Source organism: Callionymus lyra, chromosome 18, assembly GCF_982586985.1.
Source record: "Callionymus lyra chromosome 18, fCalLyr1.hap1.1, whole genome shotgun sequence".
Classification (NCBI taxonomy): Eukaryota; Metazoa; Chordata; class Actinopteri; order Syngnathiformes; family Callionymidae; genus Callionymus; species Callionymus lyra.
Genome location: NC_141835.1, coordinates 756306 through 781974, shown reverse-complemented (window position 1 = coordinate 781974; position 25669 = coordinate 756306). Strand labels below are relative to the sequence as shown.

General features: G+C 33.6%; 2 protein-coding genes across 6 annotated transcripts in view; both read left to right on the top strand.

Annotated features, from left to right (window-relative positions):
• LOC148059993 (kelch domain-containing protein 1-like) overlaps positions 1-10730 on the top strand; it is an 11624-nt gene extending 894 nt beyond the window's left edge. For 2 of the 4 annotated variants that reach the window (XM_087779881.1, XM_087779883.1), the window contains 12 exons: positions 1102-1172; positions 1229-1346; positions 1400-1512; positions 2079-2166; positions 5714-5797; positions 5855-5935; positions 6241-6299; positions 6392-6495; positions 8019-8085; positions 8936-9020; positions 10061-10113; positions 10175-10730. In XM_087779881.1, coding sequence (XP_087636007.1) covers positions 1102-1172; positions 1229-1346; positions 1400-1512; positions 2079-2166; positions 5714-5797; positions 5855-5935; positions 6241-6299; positions 6392-6495; positions 8019-8085; positions 8936-9020; positions 10061-10113; positions 10175-10277 — 1026 coding nt within the window. In that variant the 3' untranslated portion in view covers positions 10278-10730. The remainder of the gene's footprint in view (positions 1-1101; positions 1173-1228; positions 1347-1399; positions 1513-2078; positions 2167-5713; positions 5798-5854; positions 5936-6240; positions 6300-6391; positions 6496-8018; positions 8086-8935; positions 9021-10060; positions 10114-10174) is intronic. The other 2 variants (XM_087779880.1, XM_087779882.1) reach the window with 2 other exon arrangements.
• A 162-nt stretch (positions 10731-10892) lies between these two features.
• LOC148059992 (kelch domain-containing protein 1-like) lies at positions 10893-22405 on the top strand. 2 transcript variants are annotated; one of them, XM_087780256.1, is made up of 14 exons: positions 10893-10992; positions 11199-11319; positions 13039-13109; positions 13164-13281; positions 13468-13580; positions 13753-13834; positions 13920-14003; positions 14061-14141; positions 15459-15517; positions 15580-15689; positions 18738-18810; positions 20394-20478; positions 20745-20797; positions 20849-22405. In XM_087780256.1, the coding sequence occupies exons 2-14, from the start codon at positions 11212-11214 to the stop codon at positions 20976-20978; spliced, it is 1167 nt and encodes a 388-aa protein (XP_087636382.1). In that variant the 5' UTR covers positions 10893-10992; positions 11199-11211; the 3' UTR covers positions 20979-22405. The 2 variants fall into 2 exon arrangements, with proteins under 2 accessions (XP_087636382.1, XP_087636383.1); XM_087780257.1 differs by lacking the exon at positions 10893-10992 and having other exon boundaries at positions 11295-11319; positions 13183-13281.
• The last annotated feature ends 3264 nt before the right edge of the window (positions 22406-25669 follow it).

Genomic DNA, 25669 nt, shown 5'->3' with positions numbered 1-25669 from the left:
ACGTGAGAAGGTCCAAGAGTTGTCAGTGTTGAAGTCATCATGTGTGTCCTTCAGGATTCACGGTGAGAAGGTCCAAGAGTTGAATTCATCACGTGTGTCCTTCAGGATTCACGGTGAGAAGGTCCAAGAGTTGTCAGTTTTGAAGTCATCACGTGTGTCCTTCAGGATTCACGGTGAGAAGGTCCAAGAGTTGTCAGTGTTGAAGTCATCATGTGTGTCCTTCAGGATTCACGGTGAGAAGGTCCAAGAGTTGTCAGTGTTGAAGTCATCACGTGTGTCCTTCAGGATTCACGGTGAGAAGGTCCAAGAGTTGTCAGTGTTTAAGTCATAACGTGTGTCCTTCAGGATTCACGGTGAGAAGGTCCAAGAGTTGAAGTCATCATGTGTGTCCTTCAGGATTCACGGTGAGAAGGTCCAAGAGTTGAATTCATCACGTGTGTCCTTCAGGATTCACGGTGAGAAGGTCCAAGAGTTGTCAGTTTTGAAGTCATCACGTGTGTCCTTCAGGATTCACGGTGAGAAGGTCCAAGAGTTGTCAGTGTTGAAGTCATCATGTGTGTCCTTCAGGATTCACGGTGAGAAGGTCCAAGAGTTGTCAGTGTTGAAGTCATCACGTGTGTCCTTCAGGATTCACGGTGAGAAGGTCCAAGAGTTGTCAGTGTTGAAGTCATCATGTGTGTCCTTCAGGATTCACAGTGAGAAGGTCCAAGAGTTGTTATTGTGAAGTCATCATGTGTGTCCTTCAGGATTCACGGTGAGAAGGTCCAAGAGTTGTCAGTGTTGAAGTCATCACGTGTGTCCTTCAGGATTCACAGTGAGAAGGTCCAAGAGTTGTTATTGTGAAGTCATCATGTGTGTCCTTCAGGATTCACAGTGAGAAGGTCCAAGAGTTGTTATTGTGAAGTCATCATGTGTGTCCTTCAGGATTCACAGTGAGAAGGTCCAAGAGTTGTTATTGTGAAGTCATCATGTGTGTCCTTCAGGATTCACAGTGAGAAGGTCCAAGAGTTGTTATTGTGAAGTCATCATGTGTGTCCTTCAGGATTCACAGTGAGAAGGTCCAGGAGTTGTTATTGTGAAGTCATCATGTGTGTCCTTCAGGTTTCTGCTGGAGAAACTGTGTGTCTTCCTGCAGACCAGCTGTGTGTGTTCGACCTGGAGCGACGCTCATGGTAAGAACAAGAAACACTTGAACTTCTCTCTGATATGGAGGCTCGTGTCTCTGAAGGCAGATGTTCCTCATGAGCGGAGATGTTCCTCTCACCGTGTCCGGCACGTGCGGCTGCTGTGTGGACGGAGTCTTGTACGTGTTCGGAGGCTGTGCTGAGAAGTTTTACACCAACGAGGCGAGTGAGGAACCGTCCGAGCTCGTCCAGACCTGACCCGTGTCTTCACGCAGATGTTTGGTGTTGAACTCGGCGAGAAGACGTTCACCTGGAGACACCTGAGCTACAACTCCGGCTCCGCTCCGTCTCCTCGCAGCCAGTTATGTTGCTGGACTCATGACGCAAGGTGACTGTCATTCGCCAGGAACCAAGATGGAGACGCTCTTTGTTCTCGTTAGAATCTCATTCACGTAGTGGTGACCTTCAAGGTCATGCAGGTTCGTGACCTTCAACGTCATGAAGCTCATGACCTTCAACGTCATGAAGCTCATGACCTTCAACGTCATGAAGCTCATGACCTTCAACGTCATGAAGCTCATGACCTTCAACGTCATGAAGCTCATGACCTTCAACGTCATGAAGGTCATGACCTTCAACGTCATGAAGCTCATGACCTTCAGCGTCATGAAGCTCATGACCTTCAACGTCATGAAGGTCATGACCTTCAACGTCATGAAGCTCATGACCTTCAACGTCATGAAGCTTTGTGACCTTCAACGTCACGAAGGTTAAACAAACACTGGTCCAGTGAAGCTTCATGAAGCTTCATGTGTCATTATCTTCAGCGTCCACTAGGTGTCGCTCGCTGCTCTACATCCATCTCTTGAACACCTCACGCCTGAGAGCGCCACCTACTGACTTCTCCAAGTGTGACACTGTGTCATGAAGCTTCTGACCTTGAAACTGCTGCAGGATCGTGTACTTCGGTGGATACGGAGAGAAACTTCTGGACGAGTTCGATGGTTCCAACAGCAGCTTCATCATCCACCAGGCATCATGGGTAATTGTGTTCGGCTCTGAGAAGGATTTTTCATAGAGATAATCTCGTGTTAAAATAAATGAAGTAGTTTTACATCAACTCTAGAATAAGTTTTAAATTGTACAAACATAACATGTTATACTTATGTATATATATGATAGTTATCATGTTATAAATATAATGTATATATGATAGTTATCATGTTATAAATATAGTATATATATGATAGTTATCATGTTATAAATATAATGAAATATGATAGTTATCATGTTATAAATATAATGTATATATGATAGTTATCATGTTATAAATATAGTATATATATGATAGTTATCATGTTATAAATATAGTATATATATGATAGTTATCATGTTATAAATATAGTATATATATGATAGTTACCATGTTATAAATATAATGTATATATGATAGTTATCATGTTATAAATATAGTATATATATGATAGTTATCATGTTATAAATATAATGTATATATGATAGTTATCATGTTATAAATATAATGTATATATGATAGTTATCATGTTATAAATATAGTATATATATGATAGTTATCATGTTATAAATATAGTATATATATGATAGTTACCATGTTATAAATATAATGTATATATGATAGTTATCATGTTATAAATATAGTATATATATGATAGTTATCATGTTATAAATATAATGTATATATGATAGTTATCATGTTATAAATATAATGTATATATGATAGTTATCATGTTATACTTATGTATATATATGATAGTTATCATGTTATAAATATAATGTATATATGATAGTTATCATGTTATAAATATAGTATATATATGATAGTTATCATGTTATAAATATAGTATATATATGATAGTTACCATGTTATAAATATAGTATATATATGATAGTTATCATGTTATAAATATAGTATATATATGATAGTTATCATGTTATAAATATAGTATATATATGATAGTTAGCATGTTATAAATATAGTATATATATGATAGTTAGCATGTTATAAATATAGTATATATATGATAGTTACCATGTTATAAATATAGTATATATATGATAGTTATCATGTTATAAATATAGTATATATATGATAGTTATCATGTTATAAATATAGTATATATATGATAGTTAGCATGTTATAAATATAGTATATATATGATAGTTAGCATGTTATAAATATAGTATATATATGATAGTTAGCATGTTATACATATGTATATATATGATAGTTAATGTTATATATAGTATATAAATGATAGTTATCATGTTATACATATAGTATATATATGATAGTTATCATGTTATACATATGTATATATATGATAGTTATCATGTTCTACATATGTATATATGATAGTTAATGTTATATATAGTATATAAATGATAGTTATCATGTTATACATATGTATATATATGATAGTTATCATGTTATACATATGTATATATGATAGTTATCATGTTATACATATGTATATATATGATAGTTAATGTTATATATAGTATATAAATGATAGTTATCATGTTATACATATGTATATATATGATAGTTATCATGTTATACATATGTATATATATGATAGTTAATGTTATATATAGTATATAAATGATAGTTATCATGTTCTACATATAGTATATATATGATAGTTATCATGTTCTACATATAGTATATATATGATAGTTATCATGTTCTACATATGTATATATATGATAGTTAGCATGTTCTACATATGTATATATATGATAGTTAGTATGTTCTACATATAGTATATCTATGATAGTTAGTATGTTATACATATGTATATATATGATAGTTAGCATGTTCTACATATGTATATATATGATAGTTAGTATGTTCTACATATAGTATATCTATGATAGTTATCATGTTATACATATGTATATATATGATAGTTATCATGTTCTACATATAGTATATCTATGATAGTTATCATGTTATACATATGTATATATATGATAGTTATCATGTTCTACATATAGTATATCTATGATAGTTAGTATGTTCTACATATAGTATATCTATGATAGTTAGTATGTTCTACATATAGTATATCTATGATAGTTAGCATGTTCTACATATAGTATATCTGCGATAGTTATCATGTTCTACATATAGTATATCTATGATAGTTATCATGTTATACATATGTATATATATGATAGTTATCATGTTCTACATATAGTATATCTATGATAGTTATCATGTTATACATATGTATATATATGATAGTTAGTATGTTCTACATATAGTATATCTATGATAGTTAGCATGTTCTACATATGTATATATATGATAGTTATCATGTTCTACATATAGTATATCTATGATAGTTAGCATGTTCTACATATGTATATCTATGATAGTTAGTATGTTCTACATATAGTATATCTATGATAGTTAGTATGTTCTACATATAGTATATCTATGATAGTTAGTATGTTCTACATATAGTATATCTATGATAGTTAGCATGTTCTACATATAGTATATCTATGATAGTTATCATGTTCTACATATAGTATATCTATGATAGTTATCATGTTCTACATATAGTATATCTATGATAGTTATCATGTTATACATATGTATATATATGATAGTTATCATGTTCTACATATAGTATATCTATGATAGTTATCATGTTATACATATGTATATATATGATAGTTATCATGTTCTACATATAGTATATCTATGATAGTTAGTATGTTCTACATATAGTATATCTATGATAGTTAGCATGTTCTACATATGTATATATATGATAGTTATCATGTTCTACATATAGTATATCTATGATAGTTAGCATGTTCTACATATGTATATATATGATAGTTAGTATGTTCTACATATAGTATATCTATGATAGTTAGTATGTTCTACATATGTATATATATGATAGTTAGTATGTTCTACATATAGTATATCTATGATAGTTAGCATGTTCTACATATGTATATATATGATAGTTATCATGTTCTACATATAGTATATCTATGATAGTTAGCATGTTCTACATATGTATATATATGATAGTTAGTATGTTCTACATATAGTATATCTATGATAGTTAGTATGTTCTACATATGTATATATATGATAGTTATCATGTTCTACATATAGTATATCTATGATAGTTAGTATGTTCTACATATGTATATATATGATAGTTAGTATGTTCTACATATAGTATATCTATGATAGTTAGTATGTTCTACATATGTATATATATGATAGTTAGTATGTTCTACATATAGTATATCTATGATAGTTATCATGTTATACATATAGCATATCTATGATAGTTAGTATGTTCTACATATAGCATATCTATGATAGTTAGTATGTTCTACATATGTATATATATGATAGTTAGTATGTTCTACATATAGTATATCTATGATAGTTATCATGTTATACATATAGTATATCTATGATAGTTATCATGTTCTACATACAGTATAGTATATCTATGATAGTTGGTATGTTCTACATATGCATATCTATGATAGTGAATGTCATGTGGCGGCAGCTGGAAGACGTGATCTGGGGCTGGAACAACGAGGTTCATGTCTTCGACACGCTTCAGTCCACTTGGCACGAGCCCAGAATGTTTGTGAGTAAAAACAAAGTTTAAAAACGTTTCAAAGTCTGACCTCGAGTCGACCTTCAGGGTCGAGTTCCTGCTGCCAGAGCAGGTCACGCCAGTGCTGTGCTGGGCTCGAGAGGATACATTTGTGGAGGAAATCAACAGGTAATCAACACATGTTTCAGTGACAATAACAAGGTTCTCGCCAGGATCAGAACTGGAGCAGGTCCTGGGTCTAGAGAAGGAAGACTTTGGTTTATTTCCTTTGGTGTCGACATGATCTGAGATCAATATCACGACAAACGCTCAGCATCGCAGGACTTGCTTCGGTTTCCTGTCAAACTGAGTCTAAGAACGTAAACGTCATCGAGACATAGAAGCACGAACTACTCACAGGACTAGAAGCCTCTGGACTGGCGAGAACCTTGAATAATATCTAAATATAAAACTCATGGTCAACTCTGACGCAGGAACATCACCTGAGTGACCTTCACTGCCTCGACCTTGAGACCTGGACGTGGACGCAGATGTGAGTGGTTTACAAAGGAGTTTTGATCTTTCTTCAGCTAGAGAAGCTGGTGTTTGATCTACGCTGAGAGGAACTCTTTGAAATCCTTCCAGAACTTCCTTCGCTCCGGCCGCTCGGTCCTGGCACTCGCTCAGCGCCGTCTCCGCCAACACCTTGTTCCTGTTCGGAGGCCTGGGCGCCGGCGAGCAGAGTCTGAGTGAGGACAAGTTCTGACCTGCCTTGTCTTGACCTGGTCTTAACCTGGTTTTAATCTGGTTTTAACCTGGTCTTAACCTCATCTTAACCCGGTCTTAACCTGGTCTTAACCTCGTTTTAACCTGGTCTTAACCTGGTCTTAACCTGGTCTTAACCTCGTTTTAACCTGGTCTTAACCTGGTCTTAACCTGGTCTTAACCTGGTCTTAATCTGGTCTTAACCCGGTGTTAACCTGGTCTTAACCTCGTTTTAACCTGGTCTTAACCTGGTCTTAACCTGGTCTTAATCTGGTCTTAACCCGGTCTTAACCTGGTCTTAACCTGGTTTTAACCTGGTCTTAACCTCATCTTAACCTGGTCTTAACCTGGTCTTAACCTCGTTTTAACCTGGTCTTAACCTGGTCTTAACCTGGTCTTAACCTGGTCTTAATCTGGTCTTAACCCGGTGTTAACCTGGTCTTAACCTCGTTTTAACCTGGTCTTAACCTGGTCTTAACCTGGTCTTAATCTGGTCTTAACCCGGTCTTAACCTGGTCTTAACCTGGTTTTAACCTGGTCTTAACCTGGTCTTAACCTGGTCTTAACCTGGTTTTAACCTCGTTTTAACCTGGTCTTAACCTGGTCTTAACCTGGTCTTAAGCTGGTCTTAACCTGGTCTTAACCTGGTCTTAACCTGGTCTTAACCTGGTCTTAACCTCATTTTAACCCCGTTTTAACCCGGTCTTAACCTGGTCTTAATCTGGTCTTAACCCGGTGTTAACCTGGTCTTAACCTGGTCTTAACCTCGTTTTAACCTGGTCTTAACCTCATTTTAACCCTGTTTTAACCCGGTTTTAACCTGGTCTTAATCTGGTTTTAACCCGGTGTTAACCTGGTCTTAACCTGGTCTTAACCTTGTTTTAACCTGGTCTTAACCTGGTCTTAACCTCGTTTTAACCTCATCTTAACCTGGTCTTAACCTCGTTTTAACCTCGTCTTAACCTCGTTTTAACCTGGTCTTAACCTGGTCTTAACCTGGTCTTATCCTGGTTTTAACCCAGTCTTAACCTCGTCTTAACCTCGTCTTAACCTCGTCTTAACCTCGTTTTAACCTGGTCTTAACCTGGTCTTATCCTGGTTTTAACCCAGTCTTAACCTCGTCTTAACCTCGTCTTAACCAGATCTTAACCCGGTCTTAACCTGGTCTTAACCTTGTCTTAACTTCATCTTAACTTCGTCTTAACCTGGTCTTAACCTCGTCTTAACTTCATCTTAACTTCGTCTTAACCTGGTCTTAACCTGGTCTTAACCTGGTCTTAACTTCATCTTAACTTCGTCTTAACCTCGTCTTAACCTGGTTTTAACCTCGTCTTAACCTCGTCTTACCCTTGTCTTAACCTCGTCTTACCCTTGTCTTAACCTCGTCTTACCCTTGTCTTAACCTCGTCTTAACCTGGTCTCTTGTCTTAACCTCGTCTTAAACTTGTCTTAACCTGGTCTCTTGTCTTAACCTTGTCTTAACCTGGTCTTAACCTGGTCTCCTCAGGCGACAGTTGGCTGCTGGACATCGACACCAACTCCTGGACAGAGTCGAGTCACGACAGGAAGACGAGGTCACTTCCTTGCATATGATTATGACTCGATACACTTTGAACCATCATCTTAACTGAACCATCTTAACTTAAACATCTTAACTGAACATCTTCACTGAACCATCTTAACTGAACATTTTAACTTAAACATCTTAACTGAACCATCTTAACTGAACATTTTAACTTAAACATCTTAACTGAACCATCTTAACTGAACCATCTTAGCTGAACCATCTTAACTGAACCATCTTAACTGAACATTTTAACTTAAACATCTTAACTGAACCATCTTAACTGAACCATCTTAACTGAACATTTTAACTTAAACATCTTAACTGAACCATCTTAACTGAACCATCTTAACTGAACCATCTTAACTGAACCATCTTAACTGAACATTTTAACTTAAACATCTTAACTGAACCATCTTAACTGAACCATCTTAGCTGAACCATCTTAGCTGAACCATCTTAACTGAACCATCTTAACTGAGCATTTTAACTTAAACATCTTAACTGAACCATCTTAACTGAACCATCTTAGCTGAACCATCTTAACTGAACCATCTTAACTGAACATTTTAACTTAAACATCTTAACTGAACCATCTTAACTGAACATCTTAACTGAACCATCTTAACTGAACCATCTTAACTGAACCATCTTAGCTGAACCATCTTAACTGAACCATCTTAACTGAACCATCTTAACTTAAACATCTCAACTGAACATCTTAACTGAACCATCTTAACTGAAAATTTTAACTGAACCATCTTAACTGAAAATTTTAACTGAACCATCTTCACTGAACCATCTTCACTGAACCATCTTAACTGAACATCTTAACTTAAACACCTGACCTTCTCTTCAAGGTTGTTTCACTCTGCATGTTCCAGCAGTGACTCTAACGTTGTTGTGTTCGGAGGAAGCAACGATTTCATCGACAATGTTTTCACAGTAAGTTTAAAATATTTGATTATCATTTATTTGTATGTTTAACTAAAGTTCATCATCTTCGTCATCTTCATCATCATCATCATCATCATCTTCATCATCATCATCATCATCATCATCATCTTCATCATCATCATCATCATCATCATCATCTTCATCATCATCATCTTCATCATCTTCATCATCATCATCATCTTCATCATCATCATCATCATCTTCATCATCATCACCATCTTCATCATAATCTTCATAATCTTCATCATCATCATAATCTTCATAATCTTCATCATCATCTTCATCATAATCTTCATCATCATCATAATCTTCATAATCTTCATCATCATCATAATCTTCATCTTCATCTTCATCTTCATCTTCATCATCATCATAATCTTCATCTTCATCTTCATCTTCATCATCATCATAATCTTCATCATCATCATCATCATAATCTTCATAATCTTCATCATCATCATCATCATAATCTTCATCTGCATCTTCATCATCATCATAATCTTCATCATCATCATCATCATCATAATCTTCATCTTCATCATCATCTTCATCATCATCATCATCATAATCATCATAATCTTCATCTTCATCTTCATCTTCATCTTCATAATCTTCATCTTCATCTTCATCTTCATCATCATAATCTTCATCTTCATCATCATCATAATCTTCATCTGCATCTTCATCATCATCATAATCTTCATCTTCATCATCTTCATCATCATCATCTTCATCTTCATCTTCATCATCATCTTCATCATCATCATCTTCATCTTCATCTTCATCATCATCATCATCATAATCTTCATCTGCATCTTCATCATCATCATAATCTTCATCATCATCATAATCTTCATCTGCATCTTCATCATCATCATAATCTTCATCTTCATCATCTTCATCATCTTCATCAAATTCATCATCATCATCGTCATCATCATCTTCATCTTCATCTTCATCTTCATCTTCATCTTCATCATCATCATCTTCATCTTCATCTTCATCTTCATCATCTTCATCATCTGCAGGACCTCTTCAACGACGTCCTTGTGTTCCAGCTTCAGCCTCAGTCTCTCTTCAGGTGAACCAACCATGAATCTTCTGACACGTTGAAGAACCTCAACCATGTTCTTCTGCGACAGGATTTGTTTGAGTTTCTTCTCCGACAACATGAAGACCAGCGACGTGGTCCAGAGCCAGATCCGCCTCCTTCCTGCTCGCCTGCAGTCAGAGCTGCAACCATGAGCTTCTCATGAAGCAAAACAAGGAACTTCTGAGACCAACGTGCCAGGAAATGACATCATGGACGTCAGAACCTGATCGTGGCTCGTTGGTTCATGTCTTCACGGTTTTTATGGACATTCTTGAGCTGCTGGTGTGACGACACTCAACCGCTTCTGTTCCTCTGAGGAAACTGTTTCAAATCTGTCTCAATGTTCACTTCCAACACGAGAACCAGGTGTTCACAGAGGTCACAGAGGTCACAGAGGTCACAGAGGTCACAGAGGTCACAGAGGTCACAGAGGTCACTGTAGGTCACGCGCCGCCAACATTCCACAATAAGAGGTTTTTATTTTCCTGCTCTATGTTCCAAGAGAACGTCCGGTTCTGTTCTGTTGTGTTTGATGCTCCATAGAGTTGCTGTCGTTGTTACTGTCAATAAAAAGTTGTGACGTCAGAAACATGTCACATGTCTCGCTACAGAATCACCAAATAAACGTGATGATGTGAAGATAAGCATTATTTTGATGGACTAACGAAGACAGAACAATATAATTCCACTGGTTATTTGTTTATCTTCAGAACATCACGATGTCGATACTATCGCGTGAAGGAACGTCTGAGACTTTTATTTTGAAAGTCAAGGGCTCCGGAAGTGACGCAGTTGATCGTAAACACAAGGTGTTCGTTGTAAACATGAGAAACAAACATATGTTTGACTGACATTCAGCGTCTTGACGTGAGTATCTGAAGATGTATGTGTCATTTGAAGGGTTTTGAAGGTCGTTTCTGTTGTTTTAGCGGCGAGTCTTGACGTGACGTCATCGTTATTATGTGTTTATTACATATTCTCGAGAGTCCTGCGAAAACAATGACGTTTCTTGTTGAAAACACCAGAGAATAACGTCGTGTTTAAATCTTCTGTTCCGTTGTTGGTATTTTTAGATATTTTTAGATCATGGAGGTCGAGTTCCAGAGACACAGAGAAGAAGTTCTGGCCAAAGAGAGGAGCGGACATACTGGCTTAGTGTTGGAGAACCTGCTGTACGTGTGGGGAGGATATATGGTAAATACACCTTTATATATATGCTAAATAACTATATACATATGGTAAATAACTCTCTATATATGGCAAATAACCCTTAATATATATGGTAAATAACTCTCTATATATGGTAAATACACCTTTATATATATGCTAAATAACTCTATACATATGGTAAATAACTCTCTATATATGGTAAATAACCCTTAATATATATGGTAAATAACTCTCTATATATGGTAAATAACTCTCTATATATGGTAGAATAACCCCCTGGGTTATCATCACAATCTCAGGTTCTACGAATTGGTGCTCCGCCCTCTAACTGCTGTGCTATTGGTTGATCTCAATGAACTCTCCACTCAACTGGTTCAGTCCACGTCCTACTAAGGTGGGAAATACCCGCCATATTTCCTCCAACTGAAAACTCTGCGAGAAAGGCGTCTGCTGGGCGACGAGGTTAGAGGGCTTCGCACCAATTTGTAGAACCTGAGATTATGATGATAACTCAGGGGTTCTACGTCATTTGGTGCTCCGCCCTCTAACCGCTTCGCTATTGGTTTAAACCCAATGCGAAGCCCGACGGCATCGATGTACCCCCAGCTAGACGCCGCTCCTGACAGCAGCATCACTAGGGCCCCGCTGGCCCAGGATCCAAATCCATTGGTCCGCGGGCCTCGGGGGAATGGTATCGCTCAAAACCAGTATGAGCTACTGATCCTGTTGCCTTGTCGAGGAGACGCTCTAGCGTAGGCTTTGGACGCCCAAGAGGCTCCAAAGAAAACACCCTGCAAAAGAGCCACTGAAGCTACCACACCACGGGTGAAATGTGCCCCTAATTCACAAGGAGCAGATCCACCTGCTGCCTGGTAGACCTGGATAATGGCCGATCAACCCAATGAGAGACTGGCGAGAGAACACAGCTCACTCCTTCTCTTCGTGGATGTCTGGACCAGAAGGAGCGAGACCTCCAACAAAATGTCCACTGGGACTTGGTCAAGGTCTGTGAGAGAATCCAGCACCAGCTGGAGATCCTTTCGCAGAGACGAGGCGGGGCCTCGAGGATAAACCAATAGCGAAGAGGTTAGAGGGCAGAGCACCAAATGACGTTGAGCTATATATACAGTATGTGGAGGATATATGGTAGAATAACTATATATATGGTAAAATAACTGTATACATGGTAGAATAAGTGTATATATGGTAGAATAAGTGTATATATGGTAGAATTACTGTATATATGGTAGAATTACTGTATATATGGGGAGGATATATGGTAGAATAACTATATATATGGTAAAATAACTGTATACATGGTAGAATAAGTGTATATATGGTAGAATTAGTGTATATATGGTAGAATAACTGTATATATGGGGAGGATATATGGTAGAATAAGTGTATATATGGTAGAATTACTGTATATATGGTAGAATTACTGTATATATGGGGAGGATATATGGTAGAATAACTATATATATGGTAAAATAACTGTATACATGGTAGAATAAGTGTATATATGGGGAGGATATATGGTAGAATAAGTGTATATATGGTAGAATAAGTGTATATATAGTAGAATAAGTGTATATATGGTAGAATAAGTGTATATATGGTAGAATAACTGTATATATGGTAGAATAACTGTATATATGGGGAGGATATATGGTAGAATAAGTGTATATATGTGTATATCTATGTATATTTGTATATATTCTTCACGACATTTGTTCTTCACAGTCCATTGCTGGTGAAGAAATCTTTCTTCCTAACGATGAGATCTGGACTTACGACCTTGAAGAAGGTTCATGGTAAGAACTCTGAAGTCTGGATCAGTTCTGTTAAGTTCATGAATGTTCTTGAAGGGAAATGTTCCACATGAAGGGAGAAGTTCCTCCTTCCATGTCAGGAACCTGCAGCTGCTGTGTGGAAGGAACCATGTTCGTCTTTGGAGGCTGTGATGAGAGAAGTCAGTCCAACCAGGTGAACATCTTCATCTTCTTCATCATCGTCGTCGTCGTCGTCGTCGTCGTCGTCGTCGTCGTCGTCTTCATCCTGACGTCATCTTCTTCATCATCATCATCATCCCCTTCATCATCTTCATCTTCATCATAAATACTGACTCCATGTCAGCTTCTCTGATAACAACCTAACTAATGACTTGATCAGATCTACTGTGTCGACCTCACCGACGGTAACTACCTGTGGAGGAGGATCACACCTGTGTCAGGCTCCGCCCCCTCACCTCGAGACAAGCTGTCCTGCTGGGTCTACAACGGAAGGTAACACTTTTAAAAACCTGTGAAGTTTGATCCTGGAACTGTTGGTTTGATGCTGAGATGAGTCTCAAGGTAACAACAACACAAACAGATCTTCTGATGACACTGATGTACTAACATCGAGGACGAGCTGCTTGGCAGGCGTCTGCTCTCAGTGACGACCATGTTTGTCCAGGATCATCTACTTCGGAGGATATGGTTTCAAACAACTGAGCGACGACAGGAACAGAAGCTTCATCGTGGACGAGGGTTCCTGGGTAACGACAGCTTCACCGTGAGCATTGGTGTGCGTCTGTGACGGTTGTGTTGTGTTGTGTTGTGTTGTGTTGTGTTGTGTGGCAGGTCACGGATGTGTTCTGGGGCTGGAACAACGAGGTCCATGTGTTCGATCCCAGACGCAGCAGCTGGACTGAAGCTCAGACACGCGTGAGTCAGAACCTCCTGGTCTTATGGTCCCTGGTCTCAGGACTCTCTCACCTGCAGGGTCGGGCCCCGGCTCCGAGGGCCGCACACTCCAGTGCCACGCTGGGCTCTAGAGGATACGTGTTCGGCGGCAGAGTGATGGTGAGAACATGATTTGATCAGAATCTTAATGTAGATGAAGATGATCAAATATTCTAGTGTTTCAAATCAAAATACATTTGTGTTTATTATTCAGTATTTGTGTAGTCACACAAGGATATATATAGTGATAGTGTAGTAACAAGTATATATGTGTAGTATTGTCCAGTACTTGACTCTGGCGTTGTGATAGTGTAGTAACAAGTATATATGTGTAGTATTGTCCAGTACTTGACTCTGGCGTTGTGATAGTGTAGTAACAAGTATATATGTGTAGTATTGTCCAGTACTTGACTCTGCTGTTGTGATAGTGTAGTAACAAGTATATATGTGTAGTATTGTCCAGTACTTGACTCTGGTGTTGTGATAGTGTAGTAACAAGTATATATGTGTAGTATTGTCCAGTACTTGACTCTGCTGTTGTGATAGTGTAGTAACAAGTATATATGTGTAGTATTGTCCAGTACTTGACTCTGGTGTTGTGATAGTGTAGTAACAAGTATATATGTGTAGTATTGTCCAGTACTTGACTCTGGTGTTGTGATAGTGTAGTAACAAGTATATATGTGTAGTATTGTCCAGTACTTGACTCTGGTGTTGTGATAGTGTAGTAACAAGTATATATGTGTAGTATTGTCCAGTACTTGACTCTGGTGTTGTGATAGTGTAGTAACAAGTATATATGTGTAGTATTGTCCAGTACTTGACTCTGGTGTTGTGATAGTGTAGTAACAAGTATATATGTGTAGTATTGTCCAGTACTAGACTCTGGTGTTGTGATAGTGTAGTAACAAGTATATATGTGTAGTATTGTCCAGTACTTGACTCTGGTGTTGTGATAGTGTAGTAACAAGTATATATGTGTAGTATTGTCCAGTACTACACTCTGGTGTTGTGATAGTGTAGTAACAAGTATATATGTGTAGTATTGTCCAGTACTTGACTCTGGTGTTGTGATAGTGTAGTAACAAGTATATATGTGTAGTATTGTCCAGTACTTGACTCTGGTGTTGTAGTATTTACAGACCACATGACTCTTGAAGTCGTAACTACTTTCATTTGTTTTCAAACCAAAATATGTCCAAACATCAGCTTTAAAAGCTGCTGGACTCACTGTATCCTCTCGTCCTCAGTCATCAATCTTCCTTTAGCTGTGGAGGACGTAACGACTGCTGCCATCTAGAGGCCGGGAGTTTAACTGCAACACAAACATGAACAAATTGCTGTTTATGTTATAAAAACCTTATTGAATACAAACCATAACAAACGACGATGAAAACCTTCTCAGTCCTGGTTTGACCTGAACTCTGCGTCTCTCAGGAGACCAGAACCAACGACATCCACTGCCTGGACCTGGAGACCTGGACCTGGACAGAAATGTAGGTCAAACCTCTCATAGTCGACTCTCGAGTCACGACTCACGATCTTCTTGTTCCTGCAGAACTCCAGCAACGGCGCCCCCTGTGGGTCGCTCGTGGCACACACTGACCTCGGTGCTGGACGACAGCTTGTTTGTGTTCGGAGGACTCAGTGCCGAGTGCAAACCTATGAGTAAAATAACTTTAACTCAAACCTATGAGTAAAATAACTTTAACTCAAACCTATGAGTAAAATAACTTTAACTCAAACCTATGAGTAAAATAACTTTAACTCAAACCTATGAGTAAAATAACTTTAACTGCAAACCTATGAGTAAAATAACTTTAACTCAAACCTATGAGTAAAATAACTTTTAACTCAAACCTATGAGTAAAATAACTTTTAACTCAAACCTATGAGTAAAATAACTTTAACTCAAACCTATGAGTAAAATAACTTTTAACTCAAACCTATGAGTAAAATAACTTTAACTCAAACCTATGAGTAAAATAACTTTAACTCAAACCTATGAGTAAAATAACTTTTAACTCAAACCTATGAGTAAAATAACTTTAACTCAAACCTATGAGTAAAATAACTTTTAACTCAAACCTATGAGTAAAATAACTTTAACTCAAACCTATGAGTAAAATAACTTTAACTCAAACCTATGAGTAAAATAACTTTTAACTCAAACCTATGAGTAAAATAACTTTTAACTCAAACCTATGAGTAAAATAACTTTAACTCAAACCTATGAGTAAAATAACTTTAACTGCAAACCTATGAGTAAAATAACTTTAACTGCAAACCTATGAGTAAAATAACTTTAACTCAAACCTATGAGTAAAATAACTTTAACTCAAACCTATGAGTAAAATAACTTTAACTGCAAACCTATGAGTAAAATAACTTTAACTCAAACCTATGAGTAAAATAACTTTAACTCAAACCTATGAGTAAAATAACTTTAACTCAAACCTATGAGTAAAATAACTTTAACTCAAACCTATGAGTAAAATAACTTTTAACTCAAACCTATGAGTAAAATAACTTTAACTCAAACCTATGAGTAAAATAACTTTAACTCAAACCTATGAGTAAAATAACTTTAACTCAAACCTATGAGTAAAATAACTTTAACTCAAACCTATGAGTAAAATAACTTTTAACTCAAACCTATGAGTAAAATAACTTTTAACTCAAACCTATGAGTAAAATAACTTTAACTCAAACCTATGAGTAAAATAACTTTAACTCAAACCTATGAGTAAAATAACTTTAACTCAAACCTATGAGTAAAATAACTTTAACTCAAACCTATGAGTAAAATAACTTTAACTCAAACCTATGAGTAAAATAACTTTAACTGCAAACCTATGAGTAAAATAACTTTAACTGCAAACCTATGAGTAAAATAACTTTAACTCAAACCTATGAGTAAAATAACTTTAACTCAAACCTATGAGTAAAATAACTTTAACTGCAAACCTATGAGTAAAATAACTAACTCAAACCTATGAGTAAAATAACTTTAACTCAAACCTATGAGTAAAATAACTTTAACTGCAAACCTATGAGTAAAATAACTTTAACTCAAACCTATGAGTAAAATAACTTTAACTCAAACCTATGAGTAAAATAACTTTAACTGCAAACCTATGAGTAAAATAACTTTAACTCAAACCTATGAGTAAAATAACTTTTAACTCAAACCTATGAGTAAAATAACTTTTAACTCAAACCTATGAGTAAAATAACTTTAACTCAAACCTATGAGTAAAATAACTTTAACTCAAACCTATGAGTAAAATAACTTTAACTCAAACCTATGAGTAAAATAACTTTAACTCAAACCTATGAGTAAAATAACTTTAACTCAAACCTATGAGTAAAATAACTTTAACTCAAACCTATGAGTAAAATAACTTTAACTCAAACCTATGAGTAAAATAACTTTAACTCAAACCTATGAGTAAAATAACTTTAACTCAAACCTATGAGTAAAATAACTTTAACTCAAACCTATGAGTAAAATAACTTTAACTCAAACCTATGAGTAAAATAACTTTAACTCAAACCTATGAGTAAAATAACTTTTAACTCAAACCTATGAGTAAAATAACTTTTAACTCAAACCTATGAGTAAAATAACTTTAACTCAAACCTATGAGTAAAATAACTTTAACTCAAACCTATGAGTAAAATAACTTTTAACTCAAACCTATGAGTAAAATAACTTTTAACTCAAACCTATGAGTAAAATAACTTTAACTCAAACCTATGAGTAAAATAACTTTAACTCAAACCTATGAGTAAAATAACTTTTAACTCAAACCTATGAGTAAAATAACTTTTAACTCAAACCTATGAGTAAAATAACTTTAACTCAAACCTATGAGTAAAATAACTTTAACTCAAACCTATGAGTAAAATAACTTTAACTCAAACCTATGAGTAAAATAACTTTAACTCAAACCTATGAGTAAAATAACTTTAACTCAAACCTATGAGTAAAATAACTTTAACTCAAACCTATGAGTAAAATAACTTTAACTCAAACCTATGAGTAAAATAACTTTAACTCAAACCTATGAGTAAAATAACTTTAACTCAAACCTATGAGTAAAATAACTTTAACTCAAACCTATGAGTAAAATAACTTTAACTCAAACCTATGAGTAAAATAACTTTAACTCAAACCTATGAGTAAAATAACTTTAACTCAAACCTATGAGTAAAATAACTTTTAACTCAAACCTATGAGTAAAATAACTTTAACTCAAACCTATGAGTAAAATAACTTTAACTCAAACCTATGAGTAAAATAACTTTTAACTCAAACCTATGAGTAAAATAACTTTAACTCAAACCTATGAGTAAAATAACTTTAACTCAAACCTATGAGTAAAATAACTTTAACTCAAACCTATGAGTAAAATAACTTTAACTCAAACCTATGAGTAAAATAACTTTAACTCAAACCTATGAGTAAAATAACTTTAACTCAAACCTATGAGTAAAATAACTTTAACTCAAACCTATGAGTAAAATAACTTTAACTCAAACCTATGAGTAAAATAACTTTAACTCAAACCTATGAGTAAAATAACTTTAACTCAAACCTATGAGTAAAATAACTTTAACTCAAACCTATGAGTAAAATAACTTTTAACTCAAACCTATGAGTAAAATAACTTTCAAACCTTTTGACTCTTTTTCTTCTACATGTTTCTTCAGGCGACGCCTGGTTGTTCAACGTTGAGACGAAGACGTGGAGAGAAGTGAAGCATCGTCATGACGACAAGCCCAGGCAAGAATAATATGAATGATGTTAATAACTTTAATTATATTAATAACTATTATGATGTTAATAACTATAATTATGTTAATAACTGTTATGATGTTAATAACTATAATTATATTAATAACTATTATGATGTTAATAACTATAATTATATTAATAACTATTATGATGTTTATAACTATAATTATGTTAATAAATATTATGATGTTAATAACTTTAATTATATTAATAACTGTTATGATGTTAATAACTATAATTATGTTAATAACTATTATGATGTTAATAACTATAATTATATTAATAACTATTATGATGTTAATAACTATAATTATGTTAATAAATATTATGATGTTAATAACTATAAATTATATTAATAACTATTATGATGTTAATAACTATAATTATATTAATAACTATTATGATGTTAATAACTATAATTATGTTAATAAATATTATGATGTTAATAACTATAATTATATTAATAACTATTATGATGTTAATAACTATAATTATATTAATAACTATTATGATGTTAATAACTATAATTATGTTAATAAATATTATGATGTTAATAACTATAATTATATTAATAACTATTATGATGTTAATAACTATTATGATGTTAATAACTATAATTATGTTAATAAATATTATGATGTTAATAACTATAATTATATTAATAACTATTATGATGTTAATAACTATAATTATATTAATAACTATTATGATGTTAATAACTATAATTATGTTAATGAATATATTGATGTTAATAATGTTGTTAGTACTATAATTATATTAATAAATAAAGTGATATGAATAACTATAACGATGTTAATAACTATAATAATAACACTAATAATGATATAAATAACTATAATAATAACACTAATAATGATGTTAATAACTATAACGATGTAAATAACTATAATAATAACACTAATAATGATATAAATAACTATAATAATAACACTAATAATAATGTTAATACTATAATGATATGAATAGCTATAATGATGTTAATAACTATAACGATGTTAATAACTATAATAATAACACTAATAATAATGTTAATACTATAATGATATGAATAGCTATAATGATGTTAATAACTATAATGATGTTAATAACTATAATGATGTTAATAACTATAATAATAACACTAATAATGATGTTAATAACTATAATGATATGAATAGCTATAATAATGTTAATAACTATAATAATAACACTAATAATAATGTTAATAACTATAATAATAACACTAATAATAATGTTAATAACTATAATGATATGAATAGCTATAATAATGTTAATAGCTATAATAATAACACTAATAATAATGTTAATAACTATAATAATAACACTAATAATAATGTTAATAACTATAATGATATGAATAGCTATAATAATGTTAATAACTATAATAATAACACTAATAATAATGTTAATAACTATAATAATAACACTAATAATAATGTTAATAACTATAATGATATGAATAGCTATAATAATGTTAATAACTATAATAATAACACTAATAATAATGTTAATAACTTTAATAATAACACTAATAATAATATTAATTGCAGGTTGTGGCACACAGCATGTCCTGGTAGAGACTCTGATGTTGTTGTTTTTGGGGGAAGTTGTGACGACATCCTGTCGACGGACAAGGTGAGCGAAGAATGAATAAATATGATGCTTTTATTGTGAAGGTCTGTCATGTGACTTCCTCTCGTGCTTTTACTGTGAAGGTCTGGTGTGTGTTTCTGTCAGGTCGATTTCCTCTCATGCTTTTACTGTGAAGGTCTGGTGTGTGTTTCTGTCAGGTCGATTTCCTCTCATGCTTTTACTGTGAAGGTCTGGTGTGTGTTTCTGTCAGGTCGTCATGTGTTGATTGACAGGTGTCATCAGTTGATTGACAGGTGTCATGTGTTCAGGGTCACTGTAACGACGCCCTCGTCTTCCAGTTGCAGCCGCACTCGCTCTTCAGGTAAAGTCTGTTCACCTGAGTGTTCATCGTCATGACGACCGTCTCTCGCAGGATCGTACAGGAAGTCATCGCTCGCAGCTCTGAGCCTCTGAAGCGACACCTGAGTCGACTTCCTGTCAGGCTGCAGACGTCGCTTCGCAAGAGACTTTCTTTCTACGAGAACAAGAGACCAGAGACGTGACGCTCGTGAACACATGAACGTGAACGTGAACACATGAACGTGAACGTGAACACATGAACAGATAACTATGAACATGAACACATGAACACATGAACAGATAACTGTGAACATGAACACATGAACACATGAACACATGAACATGAACACATGAACAGATAACTGTGAACATGAACACATGAACGTGAACCCATGTACATGAACACATGAACGTGAACACATAACTGTGAAAATGAACACATTAACACGTGAACACATGTACATGAACACATGCACATGAGCATGAACACATAAACACATTATCACATGCACATGAACACATGAACATGAACATATGAACATGAACCCATGTACATGAACACATGAACATATGAACATGAACACATGAACATGAGAACAAGAACACATGAACATGAACCCATGTACATGAACACATGAATGTGAACACATAACTGTGAACATGAACACATGAACATGAACCCATGTACATGAACACATGAATGTGAACACATGAACATGAACCCATGTACATGAACACATGAATGTGAACCCATGTACATGAACACATGAATGTGAACACATAACTGTGAACATGAACACATGAACATGAACACATGAACATGAACCCATGTACATGAACACATGAATGTGAACACATAACTGTGAACATGAACACATGAACATGAACACATGAACATGAACCCATGTACATGAACACATGAATGTGAACCCATGTACATGAACACATGAATGTGAACACATAACTGTGAACATGAACACATGAACATGAACACATGAACATGAACCCATGTACATGAACACATGAATGTGAACACATAACTGTGAACATGAACACATGAACATGAACCCATGTACATGAACGCATGAATGTGAACACATGAACATGAACCCATGTACATGAACACATGAATGTGAACCCATGTACATGAACACATGAATGTGAACACATAACTGTGAACATGAACACATGAACATGAACACATGAACATGAACCCATGTACATGAACACATGAATGTGAACACATAACTGTGAACATGAACACATGAACATGAACACATGAACATGAACCCATGTACATGAACACATGAATGTGAACACATAACTGTGAACATGAACACATGAACAGGAACACATGAACATGAACCCATGTACATGAACACATGAATGTGAACACATAACTGTGAACATGAACACATGAACATGAACACATGAACATGAACCCATGTACATGAACACATGAATGTGAACACATAACTGTGAACATGAACACATGAACATGAACACATGAACATGAACACATGAACACATGAACGTCTTAATAACAGCTTTTATTTGATGGTTTAACAGGAAACTTTGTTTTATTTTGTTGAAAGTTTGGATCTTGATATTAAAAGAAACAATGAAAACATTATGACCACCTTGTTATTGATGAATATTTAAAAACATTATGACCACCTTGTTGTTGATGAACATTTAAAAACATTATGACCACCTTGTTATTGATGAACATTTAAAAACATTATGACCACCTTGTTATTGATGAACATTTAAAAACATTATGACCACCTTGTTATTGATGAACATTTAAAAACATTATGACCACCTTGTTATTGATGAACATTTAAAAACATTATGACCACCTTGTTATTGATGAACATTTAAAAACATTATGACCACCTTGTTATTGATGAACATTTAAAAACATTATGACCACCTTGTTATTGATGAACATTTAAAAACATTATGACCTCCTTGTTATTGATGAACATTTAAAAACATTATGACCACCTTGTTATCGATGAACATTTAAAAACATTATGACCACCTTGTTATCGATGAACATTTAAAAACATTATGACCACCTTGTTATTGATGAACATTTAAAAACATTATGACCACCTTGTTATTGATGAACATTTAAAAACATTATGACCACCTTGTTATTGATGAACATTTAAAAACATTATGACCACCTTGTTATTGATGAACATTTAAAAACATTATGACCACCTTGTTATTGATGAACATTTAAAAACATTATGACCTCCTTGTTATCGATGAACATTTAAAAACATTATGACCACCTTGTTATTGATGAACATTTAAAAACATTATGACCACCTTGTTATTGATGAACATTTAAAAACATTATGACCACCTTGTTATTGATGAACATTTAAAAACATTATGACCACCTTGTTATTGATGAACATTTAAAAACATTATGACCACCTTGTTATTGATGAACATTTAAAAACATTATGACCACCTTGTTATTGATGAACATTTAAAAACATTATGACCACCTTGTTATTGATGAACATTTAAAAACATTATGACCACCTTGTTATTGATGAACATTTAAAAACATTATGACCACCTTGTTATTGATGAACATTTAAAAACATTATGACCGCCTTGTTATTGATGAACATTTAAAAACATTATGACCACCTTGTTATTGATGAACATTTAAAAACATTATGACCACCTTGTTATTGATGAACATTTAAAAACATTATGACCACCTTGTTATTGATGAACATTTAAAAACATTATGACCACCTTGTTATTGATGAACATTTAAAAACATTATGACCACCTTGTTATTGATGAACATTTAAAAACATTATGACCACCTTGTTATTGATGAACATTTAAAAACATTATGACCACCTTGTTATTGATGAACATTTAAAAACATTATGACCACCTTGTTATTGATGAATATTTAAAAACATTATGACCACCTTGTTATTGATGAACATTTAAAAACATTATGACCACCTTGTTATTGATGAACATTTAAAAACATTATGACCACCTTGTTATTGATGAACATTTAAAAACATTATGACCACCTTGTTATTGATGAACATTTAAAAACATTATGACCACCTTGTTATTGATGAACATTTAAAAACATTATGACCACCTTGTTATCGATGAACATTTAAAAACATTATGACCACCTTGTTATTGATGAACATTTAAAAACATTATGACCACCTTGTTATTGATGAACATTTAAAAACATTATGACCACCTTGTTATCGATGAACATTTAAAAACATTATGACCACCTTGTTATTGATGAACATTTAAAAACATTATGACCACCTTGTTATTGATGAACATTTAAAAACATTATGACCACCTTGTTATCGATGAACATTTAAAAACATTATGACCACCTTGTTATTGATGAACATTTAAAAACATTATGACCACCTTGTTATTGATGAACATTTAAAAACATTATGACCACCTTGTTATTGATGAATATTTAAAAACATTATGACCACCTTGTTATTGATGAACATTTAAAAACATTATGACCACCTTGTTATTGATGAACATTTAAAAACATTATGACCACCTTGTTATTGATGAACATTTAAAAACATTATGACCACCTTGTTATTGATGAACATTTAAAAACATTATGACCACCTTGTTATTGATGAACATTTAAAAACATTATGACCACCTTGTTATCGATGAACATTTAAAAACATTATGACCACCTTGTTATTGATGAACATTTAAAAACATTATGACCACCTTGTTATTGATGAACATTTAAAAACATTATGACCACCTTGTTATCGATGAACATTTAAAAACATTATGACCACCTTGTTATTGATGAACATTTAAAAACATTATGACCACCTTGTTATTGATGAACATTTAAAAACATTATGACCACCTTGTTATTGATGAACATTTAAAAACATTATGACCACCTTGTTATTGATGAACATTTAAAAACATTATGACCACCTTGTTATCGATGAACATTTAAAAACATTATGACCACCTTGTTATCGATGAACATTTAAAAACATTATGACCACCTTGTTATTGATGAACATTTAAAAACATTATGACCACCTTGTTATTGATGAACATTTAAAAACATTATGACCACCTTGTTATCAATGAACATTTAAAAACATTATGACCACCTTGTTATCGATGAACATTTAAAAACATTATGACCACCTTGTTATTGATGAACATTTAAAAACATTATGACCACCTTGTTATTGATGAACATTTAAAAACATTATGACCACCTTGTTATTGATGAACATTTAAAAACATTATGACCACCTTGTTATTGATGAACATTTAAAAACATTATGACCACCTTGTTATCGATGAACATTTAAAAACATTATGACCACCTTGTTATTGATGAACATTTAAAAACATTATGACCACCTTGTTATTGATGAACATTTAAAAACATTATGACCACCTTGTTATTGATGAATATTTAAAAACATTATGACCACCTTGTTATTGATGAACATTTAAAAACATTATGACCACCTTGTTATTGATGAACATTTAAAAACATTATGACCACCTTGTTATTGATGAACATTTAAAAACATTATGACCACCTTGTTATTGATGAACATTTAAAAACATTATGACCACCTTGTTATTGATGAACATTTAAAAACATTATGACCACCTTGTTATCGATGAACATTTAAAAACATTATGACCACCTTGTTATTGATGAACATTTAAAAACATTATGACCACCTTGTTATTGATGAACATTTAAAAACATTATGACCACCTTGTTATCGATGAACATTTAAAAACATTATGACCACCTTGTTATTGATGAACATTTAAAAACATTATGACC

Bases quoted from the DNA above. Each gene is read 5' to 3' on its own strand.
- LOC148059992 (XM_087780256.1), top strand. From the start codon at position 11,212: ATGGAGGTCGAGTTCCAGAGACACAGAGAAGAAGTTCTGGCCAAAGAG. The intron at 15,518-15,579 runs GTAGGTCAAACC...TTGTTCCTGCAG, and splicing joins ACCTGGACCTGGACAGAAAT to AACTCCAGCAACGGCGCCCC. The intron at 15,690-18,737 runs GTAAAATAACTT...ATGTTTCTTCAG, and splicing joins TGCCGAGTGCAAACCTATGA to GCGACGCCTGGTTGTTCAAC.